General features: G+C 37.5%; 1 protein-coding gene across 9 annotated transcripts in view; it reads right to left on the reverse strand.

Annotated features, from left to right (window-relative positions):
* The window catches only part of LOC105917148, a 38,252-nt gene extending 21,778 nt beyond the window's left edge, over nt 1-16,474 (reverse strand). For 4 of the 9 annotated variants that reach the window (XM_036138555.1, XM_036138552.1, XM_036138553.1 and 1 more), the window contains exons 1-23: nt 16,363-16,474; nt 11,342-11,394; nt 10,379-10,405; nt 10,177-10,245; nt 10,029-10,082; nt 8,532-8,612; nt 8,360-8,398; nt 8,209-8,265; nt 8,043-8,108; nt 7,180-7,263; nt 6,781-6,831; nt 5,568-5,660; nt 5,215-5,286; nt 4,606-4,680; nt 3,922-3,990; nt 3,444-3,506; nt 3,237-3,299; nt 3,058-3,123; nt 2,915-2,983; nt 2,073-2,141; nt 1,416-1,481; nt 996-1,055; nt 787-840 (exon numbers count right to left, since the gene is read on the reverse strand). In XM_036138555.1, coding sequence (XP_035994448.1) covers nt 787-840; nt 996-1,055; nt 1,416-1,481; nt 2,073-2,141; nt 2,915-2,983; nt 3,058-3,123; nt 3,237-3,299; nt 3,444-3,506; nt 3,922-3,990; nt 4,606-4,680; nt 5,215-5,286; nt 5,568-5,660; nt 6,781-6,831; nt 7,180-7,263; nt 8,043-8,108; nt 8,209-8,265; nt 8,360-8,398; nt 8,532-8,612; nt 10,029-10,082; nt 10,177-10,245; nt 10,379-10,405; nt 11,342-11,389 — 1,395 coding nt within the window. In that variant the 5' untranslated portion in view covers nt 11,390-11,394; nt 16,363-16,474. The remainder of the gene's footprint in view (nt 1-786; nt 841-995; nt 1,056-1,415; nt 1,482-2,072; nt 2,142-2,914; nt 2,984-3,057; nt 3,124-3,236; nt 3,300-3,443; nt 3,507-3,921; nt 3,991-4,605; nt 4,681-5,214; nt 5,287-5,567; nt 5,661-6,780; nt 6,832-7,179; nt 7,264-8,042; nt 8,109-8,208; nt 8,266-8,359; nt 8,399-8,531; nt 8,613-10,028; nt 10,083-10,176; nt 10,246-10,378; nt 10,406-11,341; nt 11,395-16,362) is intronic. The other 5 variants (XM_036138554.1, XM_036138550.1, XM_036138548.1 and 2 more) reach the window with 4 other exon arrangements.
* Nucleotides 16,475-21,452: the final 4,978 nt, after the last annotated feature.

A 21,452-nucleotide genomic window follows, 5' to 3' on the forward strand; every position in this document is an offset into this window, starting at 1 on the left:
TTTTGAAAACTGCTTTTCTCCTGCACTGCTACATTCTTATCACTGCTGCACTTTATATTGTTATTTTTATTTCAATTGCAATCTCATTACGCTGTCATAAGCTGTATGCAACTTAATTTCGTTTTGTATGCACTCTGTACTTAAAAAATGACAATAAAGTTTGTCTAAGTCTAAGTCTAAATGGAAAATAATTTCCTAGTAGGTGTATTAGAGTGAGAAAAAGTTCTTGACATTTAGGCTGCAGAGTCTGTGACTGAATCATTGAAATACCAATTTTCATTTCTAAATACAACTGTACTGATGATTTTAAATCATACTGGGTTCTTTTTAGCTGCTTTAGTGATTTTTGTGTGACCAACAATTTACACAGAGAGGTAAAAATCTTTTAGAAAAAAATAATAATGGTGAGAGTAACTTATCTGCAAGCACTCACTAAATGATGCTTAAACTTGCTGGATGAATTCTCTTGTGAAGTATTTGGTCTGGTAGATGATAGAGTTCAAGGTTTAAGATATTATTCTTGGTCATATGTTCTGGCTTTTTACTTGTCCAAACAGGAAAACATTAACTAAGCTTCAGATCCTGGAATTGCCTTGCAGAGTTCATACAGGTTTTTCAACAATTTCAGACTGAACTTTCCAGACGTCCCATTCCTTCAAGTGTGTTAAAATACAAAAACAGAGCTAACTCTGGGGTCACACAAAGCTGGTTAAAGAAATTTGATAAAAGTGTGTGGTGTCTAAACAGTTTCTAGATGAATGACGCGCTTGTCTGAGGGATCGTTACCTCTGCTGTTGACTTTGGCGTCTTTCTCAGGAGACCAAAAAAGCCGCCTTTCTCCTTAAGAGAAACGACAAACAGCATTTTATGGTCAGAGTTGGCTAGAAACATGCCCATCAGCCAAAACAGCTACGCCCGCACAGGTTCAGACATGTTCCATGTTTGTCATGTGACTCATGCCGTTTTATCTGTCAGATCCGCCATGAAAGACCAACCTTGTTCTCCGACAGGCTGTCACTGCTGGCGGAGAGCTTGCCGTGCAGCGGCTCGTCACCCTAAACCGTAAGACAGACGTTACAGAACCTGTTTGCACATGTGAAAAAACAAAACTGACACTCCACGGGTAAAAAGAGGCAGAGGAATTTACTGATACATGTTTCTCTATGTTACTGTAATAGGATTAATTACATTTCTCTCTCCGATACAGAGGTTTTCTTCAGTTAGGTTATAATGTCAGGAAAAGACAGCGGTTTTCTCTTTTCACGTGCACCAAGACCAGAAAACAGCTTGAGTTATAAAGCAAGTAAATAACAACGTTTCTGGATTTGCTTTAAAGACATCTGAACAACCAAAAGGAAAGACATGACCAGAGAAAACCTTTAAATGTCGAGGTCTGAAATCAAAAGAGATCTCACCTCCTCCAAGCCTTCAGATGGTTTTGGAGATCTTCTAAACATCCCACTGAACACATTTCCCTTTTCCTAATTAAAACAAAAGTATGCAGTCAGATTTTATAGATTTCATATGTTGAATTAAATTCAATTAACAAGATCTGAATGTGCAGGTGTATTTTAATTCATTAGAATAATACTAAAAAGTTCCTTACATAGGTCAGGCATTTGTTTTGATGATTATGACCCACAACTAATGACAACCCAAAATCTGCTTCTCAGTAAAATTATAATATAATAAGAATAAAGACATTTTTATGTTAATTTAGTGATGTTTAGGGCTACAGAATCCTGGGTGAGAAACAAAAAGCCAAGCTGGTTGTTCACAGAGCTGCATCCAAGCATTTCATTGGAGAGTTGAGTGGAAGGAAAAAATGTGTTACAAAAAAAAGTCCAAGCATCAGGGAGAAGGTAAACTATTAAAGCTAGCTGGACTTCCTCACCGCCTATGCAGACGCAGGTTGGTCTATACTGCACTGTGCGTGGGCAAAACATTCAGCAGGTTAACATTTATGGGTGCAAAATAACTTAATTGGCAATATGTGGTCCTAAAAAGCTGGATTTGGGTTTTTATTAACTGCAAACCAAAATCGTCACAATTGGCAGAAAAAAACGTCTTACTTTGACGTTAGTGTTTTCAGACAGATTCTCGTTGCTGGCGGATAAGTCTGACTCCACAACCTCTTTTTCCTGAAACACAAACAAATGAAATTGTCAAAAATAAATCACTTAATTGACTGATGAGTAAATCAGTCAACAACAACCGAGAAAGATTTCCGCCTTTTAAAATAAAACAGCAGCAGCATGAGATAAAGAGTATATTTTTCAAGAAAGTAATAAGGTCAGAACTTGTAGAAAACATAAAGCAAATTTAATGCACAAACCTTAAAAGCTTATTTTTAAGAATTGAAACAACAGAGAACTTATAAAAAAAAATGTCCTTTACTTTTATAATTGTAAGCAGAGGTGGATCTTTGCAGCATTGGTTCCAGTTTCAGAGCAGCAAAACTTTTTCTAATTTCTAATTTGCAGAGTTAAAGTAGGGAGAACAACTCTATCCTAATTGGTGTAAAAATAACGGCACTGTTGGCATATTATACACACAGCCGGGTCATTTTTATTCACATGATTATTTTTCACTTGTCTTTAAGCTCTAAGAAACATAAACTAAACCTTAACTCTGAGCTCTAGTTTACTACAGCGTCTTGTTTTACGTGATTATGTGAAAGTTTGGAAATAAATTGATAGAAATCACATTTTAAAGAGATTTTTTTTATTGTTGATCATTGATTCAAAGTTTAGTGATTGTCTTCATCACCGGACCATCGTCTCATTGAGGTTCTGCTCTTTAGTCGTTTAATTATCACGAGACTCTAGTAACTCTTAATAAACCTTTCTCTAACAAATAAAAACCATCCTGGCAAACATTTTAATGGTTTCATCGTTCCATGAAGTCAGATTACCTGCTCATGTTTCCCATCTCCTACAATCTTTGGTGATTTACGGAGGATCCCGTTGAAAAAGCCTTTGTCCTGATGAGAACATAAATACACGCCATCACAGACAGATACTAGGTGGACATATTGATGTTTTATTCAAAGCGTACCTTTGAGTTCGTCTCCATCAGATTGTCATTGCTGCCTGAGAGATCCCCAGAAAGAGACCGTTGGTCCTGAGACACAATAAAAAAGCTCAGTCAGATCACCAAACTACTTCTATAACAACATTCTCCAAGATTGATGAGGTGGACTTTTCCCTTGCTTTCAATTTATTTACTATTCCTACCTGATCACTTTCGGCTGGCTTTGGTGATTTCCTGAATATCCCACTGAAAATTCCTCCTTTTTCCTAAAACACAGTAGATGCACAAGTCTGGTTCAGATCAAAGGCGGTTCTCAAATCTGCTGCTCAGCCGTGTGTACATTACTAGATGAAATTATGTTAACTTTGTCGGCTATAAATGCAGCTTATCCTCCATACTAATCTGCTCACCTTGGCATTGTCAGACAGACTGTCGCTGCTGGCAGAAAGCTCCTTGTGTTCACTCAGATTCTCCTAAAACAACACAGTAACGAACAAACTTCACAAAACGATGAGTCATCTGAATAAAAATGTCATATTTCATCATATATATGCCTATAGTTTACTTTGGAAGGCTTAAATATGTATGTGAGTCACCTTAAATGTACATAAGTCATCTTAAATCTCTGCTTTATTCCTTTTTTTTTTTTCCTCGATCCACTGTATACATGTGGATGCACCGTATATACCTCATGCACCTTTTCCTCCTTTTGGCACCTTATTTTTATTATTGAGCCGATGTAACAAGTGAATTTCTCCACTGTGAGATCAATAAAGTCTATCGTATCTTATCTCATCTTAAAAAGCATGATATAGAGCCTTTAAAAAGCTAATTTCACTCTCGGAGCACTCATTACTGAGAAGTCGACTCATATTTACGACAGCTCACCTGTGCGGACGTCTCATCTGCTGGTTTGCTGGACTTCTTCAAGATGCCAGAGAAGAAACCTCCTTTGTGCTAAAATGAAAAAGGATTCTTAACAAACAAAGAATAGATTGCTGTCCATGTAATACTGCATAATATCAAGGAAACGTAACCGATACTACTTCTTATGGCGATATCAATTAACAACAACCCACACCTTCCTGTTATAATTTCCCCATCATTTCCTATGAACTTTAGCAGCTCACTCAATACAAATATACACCCGATTTGAGCCACAAGGGCAGATGGAGACCCGAAAATTGTAAAAATGTATATTTGACACATAATCTGTTCAGAGAGCACACGTTCCTTTGTACTTTTTAAAAAACTTACGGTTTTGGTAAAAAGTTGGTTTAATGAAGGGTTGAGTTTGAATTCAGTGATTGTGTGTTCTTTATTTAAATATAGATCATTAAGCAACAGCATAAATGCCCAGGGCAGCACTTAAATTATGTGTTTTGAATTTTACGATGATTATCGATATCGATGAAAATGCTTTTTTTCTATATCATCCAGCCCTAACCTCCAACATTTCCATCCTTAGAGGATGCAGGGGATGAAGTTTTCTATACAGAACTGGGCTTTTCTTGTAAAAATAATAAAGTGCTATGATGTTTATTAAACATCAGTTAATGAATGTGCGCTTACATGTGTTGATTCAGATGTTTTCTCGTCTTCTTCTTCCTTCTCCACATCTTCAGACTCACTGTCTGCTTTACTGACCTGCAAGGCACACAATGAAATTCAGACGTTGTATTATATCCATTTAATACACATCTATTATGATAAGATAAGATAACATAGGCTTTATTGATCTCACAATGGAGAAATTCACATGTCACATGATCACAGGCTGGGGTTTGCCCTTCGTGTGTGTATTTGAATTGAGAAACATTTTAAACTAACCAGAGCTCAGTAAAGTCTGTTTCCAGGTAAACATCTTCCCTCAGTAGAAATTAAAGCATTAACGTTTTTAACTGACAGCCAAACATTCTGTCAAAATTTTAAAAAAGGTGAACTCGATTGTTTTAGTTTCACCTGAAGGTGAAATGCCAGAGGTTTCCAGTAGCCACTAATTTTAGGGGCCATGAAGTTATTATTATTATTATTATTATAAGATGTTTTAGCTCCACAGCTATTTTTGGTATGATGCAAAAGAATACAAATAAGAAGAATAGAAACAAAGGATGCGTCTCCAGTGAGCTCGGTGTTTAAGAAAAAAAAGAAAAATACTAGCAGCAGGAGAGTCTCTGTCACCTTCAGAGCAGGAGAGGAGGATCTCTCTTTGGGGGATTTCCTAAACATTCCAGCAAGGCGGCCTCCTTTGTCCTGAAATACAGAATAAAGGGTTTAACCATGCATGAAGCAAACTGTTTGTTTGTACCCCACACTGATTATATTTTATGTGTCTGCACAAAATAATTTGATAATGTCAGAATTTGTCTTCTAATAACAAAGCATCCGTATCCATTTACAGGCATTTTTCTTTAAACAAAGACACTTCTCTCCCCTTTTCTGTGTTAGTTCTGACATATCTGAAACATGACACAATACACAGACTTTGAAAAAGCAGAAGCAGAACTGATCTGTGTTACATTGTTCACTTGTACCTGTTTATGTTCGACATTGTTTTCCTCTTCTAGCTGTTCCTTCTCTGAACTGGCTTCTTCTGCACTGGGATCAGGACTGGGCTCTCTGCTGGCCTGAGAAGTGCCAACGCAACAGTCACATCACGATGTTCAGAGTAGCAACGGATAACAAAAGCAACCGGTAAACATCCAGTGAGTTCCTCCGTGTTTAACAGCTGTTTACGCGTCAAACAAAAGGAAACTTTTACACACAACAAAGTGCTTCACAGGTCAAATAAGCAATAAAAGCAGAAACAAAGATAATACAACCGGCCCAATGCTCCAGCTCCCCAGGATTAAAAGCCAAAGAAAAGAGGAAAAGAAATAGGTTTTTTAAAAGAGATTTAAAAAAAAAAAAATCAAACTTTGGCGGATCTTATAGATATTAGGCGACTGTTGCATTATTTTGGAGCTACAGCTGAAAAAGCTCGGCCTCATTTAGTAACCAGTTTAGTCCTTGGAACAACTAAAATAATCTGGTTATCAGATCTCTACAAGGACTGTGTTGGTGTAAAAGATCTGCGAGGTAAGACGTCCATGTAACGATTTAAAAAGTAAACTCTTGAAAGTGATTCTAAAAAGAAACATTAATTTTGGGGATTAATTTGGTTAAATGGTAAAAGCTTGATTGGACTACTGCACTGACCTGCTGAACAAATGAATCGAGAATGTTAGGGGAGCCCTCCGCTCTCATGAAACGAGGATGAAAATGTTTTTTGATGATTTTAACTTGCAAATATCCCTCAAGCATCTTCCTGCTCTTAACTTGTGCATCAAGGGTTCCTTATAGGATAGATATTCTTTATTTCTGTAAGATATTTCTTTATTCCTCTCCAACATTACAATAAACTCCGACAGTTTAACGATGATTTCATAATAGACTTGATCTTAACTGGATGACGACTCTAAAACAGAAATCTTAAAATCACTGGACTGTGATTTGAGAAACAAACTCTGCTGTACCTCCTACTATTCTTTTAAGTTTCTATAACCAGCAGATCTTCAGACAAATTCAGGTTTCTCTTGTTTTATTCACAGAAGTTAAAGCATGTAGCATCCCCTCCACCATGGGCAAAAAAAAAAGAAAAGAAAAAAGGAACAGAATTTAGCATTATTACAGGAAAGTAAAAAAAACTAACAAAATCTTAGCCTCCACCACCAGCAGGAATCCCAGACACCAGATGGTGTGTCATACCTTTGGTGAGGACTTGAACTGCAGCCCTTTCATTACACCTTTCAGTACGCCCTGCCAACCACAGTCACACGTCACAAACCGGCCGACAACACAGATGCTAACACACACACACACACACACACACACACACCCTCATTTTAAAGGCAAAATGAGGACAATGCTTTGACTTCCATGCATTTTCACCCCTGTCTATGGCCTAAGCCTCACCCCAACCTTTACCAGTACCTCCCCCTAACCTTACTGACACCTTAGTCCTAAACCTAACCCCTAGCCTAGAAAAAAAAAAAAAAAAAGAGAGGGCCAAAAAAAAAAAGGCCCTTACATCACATCAAAGTCCTCACTTTACAAGTACAATTATCAAAAAAATGTTCTCACTCAGCTGCAATTACAAGTACACACAGATACCGGTTTGTTGCTGGGAGCCTGTTTGATCGCGACGTCAGCTGATTTTTCCTCTTGATCAAAGACTTTGGTCATGTAGCTCTGAGGAGGAAAGTAACCAGGACATCAACTTATTAACACAGCTCTGGGAGAAAATAAAATAATAATTTTTAGCTAGTACAGCAGTCACAACTATTTAACAGCATTAATCGTTGGGTTTAAAAAGACAGACGCTTGTTCTACCTACATAGCATGAATGTTGTTCACTAATTACATTTCTTGCTGCTCATATTATTTAAATAGTGTTGTGTTTGTTTTTTTTAGAGCCAAACTAAAAATTAAAATATAAGTGTAACTCTTTGGGACAGGCCTAATTTTTTCCAACACATCCGGAAACTGATGACTGTGGATGTCCGCATGCAGAGCTATGTTGCTTTCATGTACACTATAACACACCCACACCTGTTTGTCATGGGAAACCGGTTCCAGGTATTAAACAAGAAGGGCAGTCCAGTTTCCGCTAGCAGATAACTTTAGGTTGTAGCACTGTGCCAAAGGGTTTTACGGCCAATAATCGTCTTTACATCATATTTCCAAACCGGCAAGTTTTTTAGTCAGGAAAGTTTTTATTTAGAGTTCAGCTGCTTTTTCCACACAAGAAATAGGTAAATATTAATTAAAAAGAGGATTTTAAAAGAACCTAAAAAAGTCTGAAGTCATGTTACCAAAGAGCACTTGAAAAAGAGGCCAATAAAACTCTAAATGCCATGAAGCGCATACAGAAATGATGGTTATGTTAAGAGTTTTGCAGGATATTATACTTAGGTAAACCAATATTTTCTCTTTAATTCACAGAGAGGAGAACCTTGAGCTTTGCTTACGGTAAATGTTGGCGTCTTCTCTTTTTGGCTGCGTCGAAACATTCCTGTCGGGTCCCACTGATTACTCTACAAAAAAAAAAAAAAAGAAAAACACACACAGGAAGACATTATGAGTGTCATTTATAAACCATGTGGCAGCTGGCAGTTTGCACTTGTAGGTAAATACCTGCTTGAAATCCGTTTCATCTGCAGCAGCTTCTGGCTGGTCAGTTTCTCTGGAAGTCTGAGTGGAAGAAAGAATACATTTAATTCAAAATGTTTACTAAAATAAACGGGTGAAACGTGGGCTTTGATTTAAATGTGCAGTAAGCCCGTACCTTTCTGGGCTCGCCGTGTCTGGTTGCTGCATTTGGCTCCTGCAAAAACAAGAAGAGGAAGAAATGTGAACCCTTGAGAAGCTCCTTCACCAAACCACTGAATCGTGTTTATTTAAGAAGGTAAAAGAAAAACACTGTAAATCTGGAGATAAGACACTATTCTTTAACAAACCTTTTCTGTGCGTCTCGGCGGGACAACGGGGGTTTCAGATGGTTTTAGTTTAGTGTTTCGTTGCTGGATGTCGCCATTCGGCTAATGAAAATTAAAACAGACATTAAAAGAATCAACAGCGGGGTAAATCGTTACAGTATCTGACGTTTGTTACCTTTCAAAAACACTTACAGAATAACGAGACATAAGCGTCCCTAAAGGACACCCTCAAAAACTTAAAACCCTCAGAAGAAATAAAAAGTATTAAATATCTAACATCTTGTTTGACTTTTTGAAGAAAACTTTGAAAATCTTATAGAATAAATGTTCTTGGACGTATAATATGTATTAGGACAAATGTAGCATGTAGTATTTACATAAAATGAGCTTGTGCTGAAACAGTCTATGAAATGGACTGGTGGTTAATTTGATTGTCAGAAGTGGTGTTTTTGCTCTGGTTTCATTGTTAAGCTCATTTATTTCCACTAGGTGCTCTAGAACAAAAGTGAGATTCAACCAAACCACATTTGATACCGTGAATTACAGATTCACTATTGTTAAAATCGCTGTTCATATAGACAAAATTGGCTAATAAATCATTGACTAACAGTCCAATTAATGTAAACTTCTTTATTTGAAGCAAAATTATTTATCACCTAACATTATTGTAACAGAACTCCTATGTAGCAACTAGTTTTTGTGATCTTATTAGCTCTGTCAGTTCTTTTTTTCCTAAAGAGCACATTTGAAGTGGAAATAAAACATTTTTTTGTGCGATTATCGATTAAGTAAACTTGTGCAGTCTCTTTCTGATTGTACAAGTGTGCACTTTTATGTCAGTGCACACTGGCAAGATCCAGGTCCAGTGATCTCATTTCAAAGTTTTTGGTGGCTTCTTTTAGCATCTTGCCGTCTGCTTTCAGGCTGAACTGGTTTGGACTCTCAGACCTGAGCATGTTGGTAGTCGTCTCCCACACTCTGACTATTTTCTATAAAGCGGAATGGCTAATTTCAAATACTTTTAGAACCACCTTCAGTATGTTACCAGAATCAAAAGCTGGCTACAGCCTTCTTTGTGAAGGGCTCAGGCGGCTCTTTGGATCTCACCCACTCTCACTTCAGCTGTCAGGAGCACAGCAAACATAACGTCACAGGGTCAACGAGGTAAAACCTTCAAACGGGTCAGTAAGGATGCTATTCCTCACCAGAAATTACACCTCTGTATTTTCTTTATTTTTAAGATGTCTTTTCTTTTTTAATTCTCCATTTATAGAACTAGACATTTTTAGTAATATTAAAATTGACAATAATAAATATCCACACTCATATGTACAGTAGAGGCTAATTTGGTTCACATGACTGTGTACACCCAGAATTACGCACATTAAATAATGAAATAAATACATTTTACAGTGTATATCAGTGTGTCTCAACATATTTAACCTAATATAGTCTCCTTACGTGATATATTTTATTTTAAAAGTAACCATTCGGTGAAATGCATTATAAATTAAATACCTCGTTGTTTGAGGCTGCTGATCTTTTCATTCTGTACTGTGTGTGACCCAGCTCCTTCAGAAAATAAATGAATGAGTCAATCAGTTAATAATCCAAGTTGGAGATTAGGCGCAGACAACTGAAACATGGAGGCTGATCATGGACTCACAGCATCTGCAGGGCGAGGAGGTATCACAGGAGTTGGCTTCACACCCCTGTCTGCCTCATTTCCTTTCATCTGTAAGCAAAGTTTCAGCATTCAGAAACTTATTTTAAAGCCACTTTATGTCAGCTTTAAAAAAAAAACACTTGAACGAGCAAACACAGGAATTTATTACAACTTAATGAAAGACGTGAGTTTATTACACTACCTCTGTGGGCTTTGGAGGAGGTTTGGGCTGGAGAGGAAAAACAAAAGGGATTGTATGAGTTGTCAGTTTAATACCAGCGGTTTCCACTGTCCCAAGATTCCTTGTTTTTAATGGAAGAGCAAAACATAATCCCAAGTGTTTCTCCGGTTTTCCAAATATGGTTGTAGCCAATCAGAGTGAAGACAACTTGGTAGAGCTGCATATCATCACCGTACCAAACCATTTTACTGAGGAGGGAAACCTGGCCTGCCAAAACAACCCCCCACAAAAAACCTGATGTTTTTTTTTTTTTTTTTGTGATTCTTTGGAGGATTTACATATGCAGCAATATCAACTACATTAAAAAAAATTATACAGTGAGGTCATGGTGCCTTTAGAATAACAGCGAACTGTGTATATTTGAGGAATAACATCATGAAAACATGAAAAAACATGAAAAATGGGCTAGGTGTCATGTTTTAAAGGATCGGCAGGCATGCAGGGACATATGTGACCCTGGGAATGCAGAACATCCCTTCTCCACAAGCAGGCACAACCTGTCCGTTTAGTTTGGGTGATTTTAGTTCAGTCAGCCAGGATTTGTTTGTCTCACTGGGAGATGGAGCCAGACAGGCACCAGCATTTATTTTTTTTAGACATTTCCTCACAGCTCTGAAATCTGATAGATTAGTTACCATAAATCACCAAACGGTGAGCTGAGAAACGCTGAAAAGCAGTGTCAAAAACATTAAGAGTATAATTTTGTTTATTTTGAACATATACAAGTATATATTAACAAAATGGATATTATTAAAAAACAGTAGCATTAAACAAGCAAAAAAAAGCAAAATCCTATTTCTTTATTTTCTTAAACTACGTACCCAAATAATAAATGTAATAAAAGGTCAACGTTTTCATGAAATCATAATGAGAAATTACGTGACAGAGTGCTGATAATGTGTCGTGTTTGCAGGTATTTCTCACCGGTTTCGGCTTCTTTTTGACCGCTGGCTTCATCATACAGGCCTCCATCTTGTCTGCAGGAGACACACAGTTTAACGGGAAGCATTTGGGTTTGTGAAAGGAGAATTGTTCATATAAAAAGCAACATATAAGCAGTGAGAAACGAGCTGCCTCTGCACATTGTAACTAGGGCTGGAGGATAATTCAATAACAATATACATCAATCCATAGGCGTATATATATCAATGATAGAAAAAAAAGGGTCAATAAACAGTGCAATAAAAGTTTTCCTTAATTCTACATTCTAGCCTATCATGTAGGTTAATATTACATCATTACATCTTCACAACCAATCACAACGTAGACCCTGGAACCAAGCTCCGCCCCCTTCAAAGAGTTCATCGAGCATGCGTTCTTTTTTCTTTTTTAAAAACTTGGTAGTTTTGGTAAAAGGTTGGTTGAATAAAGGGTTTGAGTTTGAATTCAGTGTTTGTGTTCTGTATCTAAAAGTAGGTCGCTAAGCAACAGCATAAAATGGGCTGGGCTGCACTTAAAATAAATGTTTTGAATTAGTTGCTAATTATCAATCAATATCAATATGATTTTATCAACATGCTTTTTTTTTCCCCGTATCGTCCAGCCCTACTTGTAACGCGTTTTCTGCACAGCACCGTTTTTGCACTAGTGAAGATGCACATCTTGGTCTGGTTCCCAGCTTTGAATGAGCTGATGTTTTTTTACAAGCCAAGTTAAAATTATTGTTTAATTGGCATTACGTTAAGATAAAAAATAAATCATTAAAACGAGTTTTGATGCTACATCATGTACTGAAGGTCGCTTTGAAATGGCTTCTCTACCAGCTGAAGGTTTGAATAAAGAGTTGCAGATGTGAACAGATCCAGTTTGAACTGCTGACCTGCTGAAATAAAATCAAGAGTGAGATCTTATTGCTCGGCTCAAAATAACTCAGTACTTGGTTATATTCGCATTTTACGGCTCACTGATGCTCTTCCTGACCTGTGAAGTTTGTACCTCCAGTGGAAAAAGCCCCTGAGAGCATTTCCTTACACTTTGAGGCATCCGATGAGGATGATGCAACAGAAACCCAGGAGGACGCACCGGACGGAGCTTTTTTAACAGCAAATATTTAGATCTGAAATGAGGAAGGACAGTGATGGATCTGATAACCATCCACACTGGTTTCTCTCCATTTTCAGTTGTCGTCAACAAAAACTCATGACATGATTAGCGAACAACAAACAGTTTATTCACCAGGAGCCGTTTGTCTAAAAGGCGCCCAACAGTTACAGATCAATTCATAAAAAACACGGCCAGTTGCATAGGCACACACTGCTGTTAAATACTGAAAAATATTTTCAAAATTGTTCTGACAACCCATATAATACTTTTTAAAACTTCCTACAGTCAGAAAAAAAAAACAAGTACGGGTTTTCCACATGTTTTCTATAAAAACATTCCAGATTTTTCCAGACCATTGATTCCAGAGTTATGAGTCCGTTTTCAGCCATTTAAAAATATAAATATTTAAATTTCAATGATTTACAGCTGATATTCATTCAGTCAGCAGGTTTACTCATGGAAGCTGCAAAAACCAGACTGATAGAAAGGAAAGAGACACAAGAACGGCCAAAAGATGAGACACAAGATGGGAAGGTAGGAAGGAAGGAAAAGTTTTCCAAACTTTTATTTAGACCTGGAATATAGTCAAAGTGAAATTTCACACCTTCCCAGAAACCCTGAGAGTAACAACGTTGGTTTTCAGCTTCTTAATTGCAAACAAGTTTATTAAGCAGATAAAATTTGTCAAGTACATGACAGGAAGACGTAAAAACAAGAACGTACAAACTGCCGCGCTCATTAAACCAAGGATAAAAGGCCTGAATGAATCCCAGTTTTTATCTTATACGTCTAAAGAGTCAACAGACGCAACAACCTGGTTTCTTTGAATACATCACAGCTGATAAAACCAGCTGCTTTCCCACTTCTCTCATGAAACATCTCCATCCAGAACACAACGACTGGACTAGTTTATATTTCCTGACCTCTGCTCATCAATAAATGAATATCTTATCTTGGTGGTATCTGCAAGTTTTAGCACAAAAACAGATGGGTACAGCTAAACAGGACAACACGTTTGCAACAGGATGTTGCGTTTGTTTTTGACATGTCTGCGGTGGAGACGGCAGTCCTGCTTGTTGGGGCAGCATTATCCAAAACAGACACAAAAAATAGAGAAAATAGCAACAAACTAATAAGACAAGAAAGCAGATTGAAGGTTAAAAAAAAAAAAAATCTAAAATGTCCATATAACCAACATGGGGACACAGCAAAGACCTATGAGACGGACTTCAAACTGGACCTCCTCTATAAACGCCTGATTTATGTCCATTTGGAATTTGCACAATGCCATATAATAAAAATATAAAAATCCAACAAATAAATAAATAGAAATAAATAATGCAGTCTTTAGCAGTTTCTCATTAAATATTTGCATTGAATTTCCACAACAGAATGATACCAAAGTACCAGTAATATTTCTTTAGATGCATTATGTGCTTTTGTTATATAAAACCCATTGAAGAAAATGCATCCATCCCCTTTTTTGCAAAAGCATTGTTTTTCTTTATTTTAAAACTTAAAAATAGAGGAAATTGTGAGTTTGTTTTTTTCGCCTATCGTACATATTTCTCAAAAGTTGTCTTTTTTCCAAAGCTTATGCAACATTTGCAGCTCTAAATTAGTTTTTGTTCAGCTGAACTGAGGACATAGGTGGACAGCCATGTCTTGGTAGGTTTGCATTACGTCACTCTTTCCATCCACAGACGATGGATTGATGTTCAAAGCCTGAGCTTAACTCTTTTTATAACTTAACTCTGCTTAAACTTCTCCACAACATCCTCCCTCACCCGTCTGCTCTCTTCCTTGATCTTCGTGATGCTCTTTGTTCGCTAATGTTCTCTAACAAACGTCTGAAAAACTTCACAAAACACCTGTACAGGCATGAAAATGTGAAAAGATATTTTGTGTCACTCGCTTCAGAAGAAAAAAACTCATCTTATATAGTTTGGCTACACAAAGGGTGAACTGATTCAAGCCGATACTTCTTGTAATATTGATGATTATGGCTTGCAGATAATGAAAAGCCGAAATTCAGTGTCTCACAAAAAATTTAACATTACATAAAATTAAGAAAAAAAGAAAGAGTTTTTAACACAAATGTCAAGTATTTGAAAAGTATGTTCATGCACTCAGCACTTGGTTGGGTCTCTGTTTGCATCAATGCGGCGATCAGACTGTGGTTCTGCTGAGGTTGCTTTGATCGTGGACTTCAGGTGATCTGAATCGTCGGGTCTGGTGTCTCTCATCTTCCTCTTGACGATGCATCGTCGTTTCTCAGTGGAGTTCAGGTCAGGTTAGTTTACTTCAAGAAACATGGATTCTGACCTCTCCACTCTTTACAGACTCTCGGACATTGATTACCAAATAAAACTAACTTTATTTTCTTCTTCTCCTTAGCCCAAGTAAGACATTCCCTCATGTGGTCTCTGGTTCAGGATAGCATTCGTCTGTGTGTAGCGGCCCTGGATTCCACTCCTTGTGAAGTTCCCCCAACGTCTCGCATGGATTTTGCTCAGCTCTGGTCAGTTCTGTTGCTGGTGCACATTTTTTCCTTCCACTCAACTTTCCATGAACATGCTAGGATACAGCACTCTGAACATCCAGCTTATTTAGCAGTGAGACGGTATCGATGACAGTCAGCAGCCTTCCCAGTGATTGTGCCGCCTGTTGACCCAAACTGGGAAAACTTTGCAGGTGCTTTGAGTTCACTGACTGAGTTCCTACTATTTAAATATTTCAAGATATTATATTTTTTAATAGGAAATGAATTTGGGGTTTTTAATCACGTGTAAACCAGTCCTCAACATTCCAAAATACAGGCTTGAAATATTTTTTCTCTATGTATAATGATCCATTTTTCCGAAATTAGCAACCACTTGTTTATTTCTTCTTCTTCTTTTTTTTTTTTTTTTACTTTTTCACAATATAATTATTTTTATTTTTTTTACATGTACCTGGATTAAAATGAGTTTAAATGACAGACAAGATGATTCCACATGGTAATTATGTGGAATCGCCTGCAATAAGTCTGCAGGCGATTGGTTGGACCGGATTTAGTTTTAAGTATCGGGGTAAAGGGGGATGAGTACTTTTGAGATGTTTATTTTATATTTAAAAAAAAAAAAAAACTTTGAAAACCATGTTTTGTTTTGTGCTGGTCTGGCAAGCAAGCAATAAAATCTGCATAATAATGTGACTGTGAGAGCTTTAAATGGGTATGAATACTTTGCCACCGCAGAAAATTTGCAGATTCAGCAGATTCAAGAATAATTTCCAGCCACAAACCATAAGGATACTGGATTAGTGAACAAAGGGAATACTTTTTCCTTCCCTTTTTCACTGCATCTCATTTAAAGGCAAACTGTCTATATTCTAATGTTTTTTCATCCAATGTTGAAGGAGTAGCCAAAAACATCCATTACTGCAAAAACTTCCCAATGCTATGACTGAGCTGAACAGAATGAGAATAAAGCCATCTAAAACAGCTAAAAATCTTATAAACAGCAGAAATAAAAAGTTCAAGCACGGAAAGGAGACAGCGAGGAAACGGATTAAAGCGCACTTTAGCACTAAAGAGTTAATATAACCCAAAAAAAAACTGATTAAAATGCATCCATCAGTCATGATAACAACAGGCGTTAATCTTAGCAGTTAGTAAATGTAATAAAATAGATAAATAGGTTCAGCTATGGAGGGTTATATTAGGGACCGTCTCTGCTGTCATGTCTGTTAAAAATAACCGTTGGTACATTTTAGCTAACGTGCTAAAAATCGCGCTCGTGTCAGTTTAAGACGTTCCAAACAGACCCGTTCCCTTAAAGTTATAGTAACGCTAACGACGTCGGTGTTTAGTCCATTAACAGCCCTAAGACGGATCAAACTAAACAAAGTTAAGCACCTACCGGGATATCGCTCACAGACGCCTCTCCTCCAACTTCCAAACACTGATTGATATCAAAACCCAACTTAAAAAAAAAAAAAAAAAACACAAGGAAGGCTCGTTCACTGTCAGACTCCCAGCGGGGTTTTAAACTTCACCCCGCCCCGCTCCGCAGCATCTGCACTCAAGATGCGTTCAGGTGCTGCCCCGAGAGCTCGGAAACGATAAAATTCACTTCACAAACCTATTTATATTAGTTTACGTACATTAATATCAGATGTTCGATGTTTTATTCGCTATTGGTGTCAGATTCTCCCATCCCTGTAGGCTACAGGGAAATTAGCTACTTTGATGTGTTACGTAACGTTATCGGCTGCAGTTTGTAGATTCAGGGGCGGTTCTAGACAGGGGCCAACCGGGGCCAGTGCCCCTGTAGAAATGGTCCTGCCCCCCTATTATGGCCCCTTTACTAAAGACATAACATTATCGTATTTTTAGCACTATAAGTCGCTCCAGAATATAAATCGCATCAGTCAAAAATGCGTCATAAAGAGGAAAAAACAACAACACATAAACGTCACACCGGCGAAGTTGTAAACCATCCAGACAACAGCCCCGTAAGCTAGCGCTAGCTGTTATTAGCTTTACAGACAGCCCAATAACAGGGTTCATTTCATCCACTAGATCAGGGGTCTGAAACCTGCAGTTCCAGAGCCACAAGTGGTTCACTTAATATTATTAAACCATTAAATATTGCTGTTTTATTGTTTCATTCTTTTGTCCTGTGCCCCTGTTGCAAAACACTGGCCCCCACCTTGGCCCCCCTGGTAAATTTGATCTAGACTGCCACTGTTTGTAGTACTCTTGCCTTGCCACCAAGAAGGTTGGAGGTTCAAATCCCGGCCCTGGGTCTTTGTGCATGGATTTTGCATGTTCTCCTTGTGCATGTGCGGGCTCCCTCCCACAGTCTGAAAACATGACGGCTAAATTCAATGAGGAAAGGTGGGGTAACCTAATCTCTAGCACAGATTTCAAGTTGTTTTATGGCTGCAGTGAAACATCTTCAGCTTGATCCTGGGATTGATTTTAAACAGTGGTTACAATCAGTGAAATGTTTTGTTTTTTCAGTAGTGTGGAGGATATGAATCTGGACTGGATTATTAGAATTGACGAATAATCCAGGTTAAGGCTTGATAATAACCCTTTTGTTGTTTTTTGCAGCACTTTCATCCACTAACTGTGCCTCTTTATTTCACCCGTTTCAGTGTCTACTATGGCATTTTATGGCCAAAACTCTGCACAGAGGAGGTCACGTGTCATTTCCTTACCAACAGATTTAGGATAAACAAGTCATACATTTAACTGCCAATCATTTAACACACACATTTTCTAAGGCACTTTTCGAAAATGTCATTGAAAGTTTAGAGTTTCTAAACCCTTGAGTTTAATCTACATACTGTGCTGCTTGTTAATTGGTCTCTCTAAATCAGCTCAAGTGAGATAGTGTGTGTCTCTTTGTTGCCCTATGATGGACTAGCAACCTTTCCAGGGTGTACCTCGTCCAACAACCGCTGGAGATAAACTCCAGTCATTAATGATGGATAGACTGATATTTTACACAAGACAGTTAGATACTGTCTATTTGTTCATTTGTTTTACATTTATTTATCTGACAAAACAGTTTCAGGAGAGAAAAGGATCCTGATTAGATGCCCAAACCACCTCAACTGACTCCTTTCGATGTGGAAAAGCAGCAGCTCTACTTTGAGCTCCTCACCCCATCTCTAAGGCTGAGCCTGGCCACCCTCCGGAGGAAGCCCATTTCTGCTGCTTGTATCCGGGATGTTTGTCACATACAAAATAAATTGTGAAAATGTTTTCATTACACATCAATCTACTAAGTTTTACAACTGACGCATCCTGTTTATAACCATTTTACATGTTGCTTTGGGAAGTTTCTGTGTACAATATCCTCGGAGCTTTTCAAATATTTTATTTTGCTATAAATAATATTCTACACATACATTTTTTTTTGTTTCTTTATTTGGTTATTATTCTCAAATTTGCTCTAGAATATGTTTTTGTAGTCTCATGTAAAATAAAACGTCTTATACAGCAAATATATGGTTAAGGTTTTATTCCTTAGATAAATTGTGTCAAATTATTTTACATTTTAATTTATAAAATGTATAAAAGCATTGTCATCAGCTCTTATATTTGATTTCCTATATATATTAATATCATACTCCATTCTTTAAAAGGAAATTCATTAAATTGTTTCTGTCCTCAGTTTATTACCAAATAAAAACCTTTGTATATTATACATATTTAAAAAGATTTTGCATTACACATCCGTGTGATATAAGCTTTACCATTATTATATTACATAATAATTTTGTTTATATCTTGAATGTGTGTGGTCTCATTGGCTTTTTAACACTGCTTCCCCCTATAGTTTAAAATTCTATATTATAAAACAGTTTACCCACTTATTTATGGCCACTATTCAGGCACTCTACCCATCCATGTCATTTTCTCATGTTGCCTCATCTGTGTTTACTTCCACGTCATGTAATCCACAGATTCTGACTCCACCCAAAAGGTGGCTTTACCAGTGAGACAGAGCATCTTTAAACAAACCCAAGCACACCCTCTGAGATTCTGTGTCTGTTGCATGAGAATAACACTTCCTGACCAACAAAACCAGCCAATTGGCCAAACCTCTGTAGGTTTCCAGAGTTTCACCTTCCTTCTGGATGAATAGGTGATCTGAGACCTTTTGTCTCCACTCCAGTTTCTGGCGGTGAACTCACCTGAGACAAGGGTGTGGTCAAGTTTGGTAGCTATCTGTGTCTCTGTGTGACTCACAGGTTACACAACACTCATGATGTTAGCATGTCAAGAGATCTTAAAAAGTGACGAAGAGGGATCTAAAAATAGAAAAGGGGGGAAACGAGTTGCAGAAGTCTTGGAGTTCAAATGCTCAATAATAGCTAGTCTTGACAGAGAGCGTGGAAAATCACTGGCTGCATGTGGCACTGAATATTAAATGAGGAATTCCCAGTAGATCATGTGGCCACTGGGAGAAATCCTCTGAAAATAGCTTTTTAAAAATAAAAACAGGGATTCCTGACATATTATTCAAAAGAGTTGGATATTATAAATATCCAACTGTTTTGTTTACAGCTGTACCATAGTGTATTGTTTGCAAAGACTGTTTAGATATTTAATAATGTAATTAAAATTAAGAAACCTGACAAACTTGTTTCTCCACATCACATCTGAAAATTCAGCAACACAGAATTACTGCCACATGTGTCTACATCTCTGTTCCCACAAATTTAACACGTAGTGAAAGTTTAAATACCAACTTTAATGCACACTTCAATGTGCATTAAAGTTCAGGATAACTTGAATCTAAACTAAATATCCTAAAAAAAATAAAAACTGCACAGATTAAACAACAGCTTCGTTAAACTTGCATACAGTTGATGTGGGAAGTTTGTCACTTGCATGAATGTCATAATAATTTTGGCCTTTTGTTACACAATTTAACAACTCTTTCTGTGGTGTGTAAGGAGAACACACAACAAATAATTGCACAGGCAAGAAAATACACAAATACCCACATTAATGTTTGGTTAAATGTGCTTCAGCAGGTGGAGGAACCACACAGATTGTGCAGTGATCAGTAAAGTTTTGGTTGGATATTAAGCCACCCATCTTGGCAAAAGCTTTGAGTTATTCTTTGGGGGGTGGGAGCAAATATCTGGTTTATATTAAGCATAGCTCACAAAACTATTAATTAGGTTAAAGTAATATTTTAATGCAAGCCTCCTTTATCATTACAAAACCAGTTTTTATGGTTCCTTGGATTCTGTGTCCTGTTGTGTTCAATGAACCTTGAACAGGTTCTCTGTTGGAAGGAAATTTGTTAAAGATGTTTATGAAAAATTTAGGAACCGCCAAGGCTTGAACCCGTCACCAGTGGAACTCACCAGGAAGACCATTGTCGACAGTGAAGCAAGTATTACATCATCATAGACTAAGATAATGACGTCACAACTCTACTAATATTTGGAGCTGACCAAGTGAATAAGCCAATTGTCTTTTGGAGAAAAGTATTACAGTCAGAGGAAACAAAAATGTGACTTCATTGATTAGAGGAACTTGTAGAGGAGGTGTGGCCTTAAGACCTAAGAACGCTGTACCGACGGTCCAGCGTGGTGGTGGCAGCATCAAGCTGGCGTCGACCATCTTTTATGCCATTACTGGTGCATTCAGTGGCTGGAATTATGAAAGAGGAGGACTACCTTCAAATCCTTCGTTTTCCCCCCACATCATGGCTGAAACTTTGATTCAATCAGGCGTTCTTACAGGACGATACCAAATGCATCAAAACTGGTGCTTACCCTGGAACAGCCTTCACCTCAACTACATTTTAAAAAAAGGTTAGGTGGACCAGCCTGAGACAGGTTGGCTTTCCTAGGGCAACGCTTTTATACAGTCCTATCATTAGTTGAACACTTTTTTTAAATGCTTTTTTTGTTTTTTTTAGACAAATAATACTCAATTTGTTATAGCATCAGGTTCCCTACACCCTGCATAAAAATACTAAACTAAAAAAAACAACAGTGCTGTTAGAAAGTATTTACCTCCTTATAGGCGATTTCTCTATGATTATTTGAAACGGTAAAATATGACCAATAATCAAACTTAGAAACCTCACATTTAACATCCCCGTCCATGAACATACAAAAAGTTCTCAACATCCATAATGTTATATTTGTTCCATATAAAACAGGAAAAAATATTGAAAATGTTTATAATTTAAATACAGCGCAATTACTTTCACTACCTGAGGCTAGAAGAGAACCCCCCCCCCCCCCCCCTTTACTTCTTAAAAATCGCTCTGAATAAAATCAGACAGGACTAATTGACTGTATCTGGTAGATAAAGACTAAAATAAAACCAACAACAAGTATACTGGGCACCAAAGTCCTAACCTGACAACAGCCAGCTGCATGTTTCGCTCCGCCTAGCTCCACTCACATACATCTGGGACACGGCTCATTGAAAATGATTTCCCCAACCAAATTTTTGGTCTGGCCA

Source organism: Fundulus heteroclitus, chromosome 6 (assembly GCF_011125445.2).
Source record: "Fundulus heteroclitus isolate FHET01 chromosome 6, MU-UCD_Fhet_4.1, whole genome shotgun sequence".
Lineage (NCBI taxonomy): Eukaryota > Metazoa > Chordata > Actinopteri > Cyprinodontiformes > Fundulidae > Fundulus > Fundulus heteroclitus.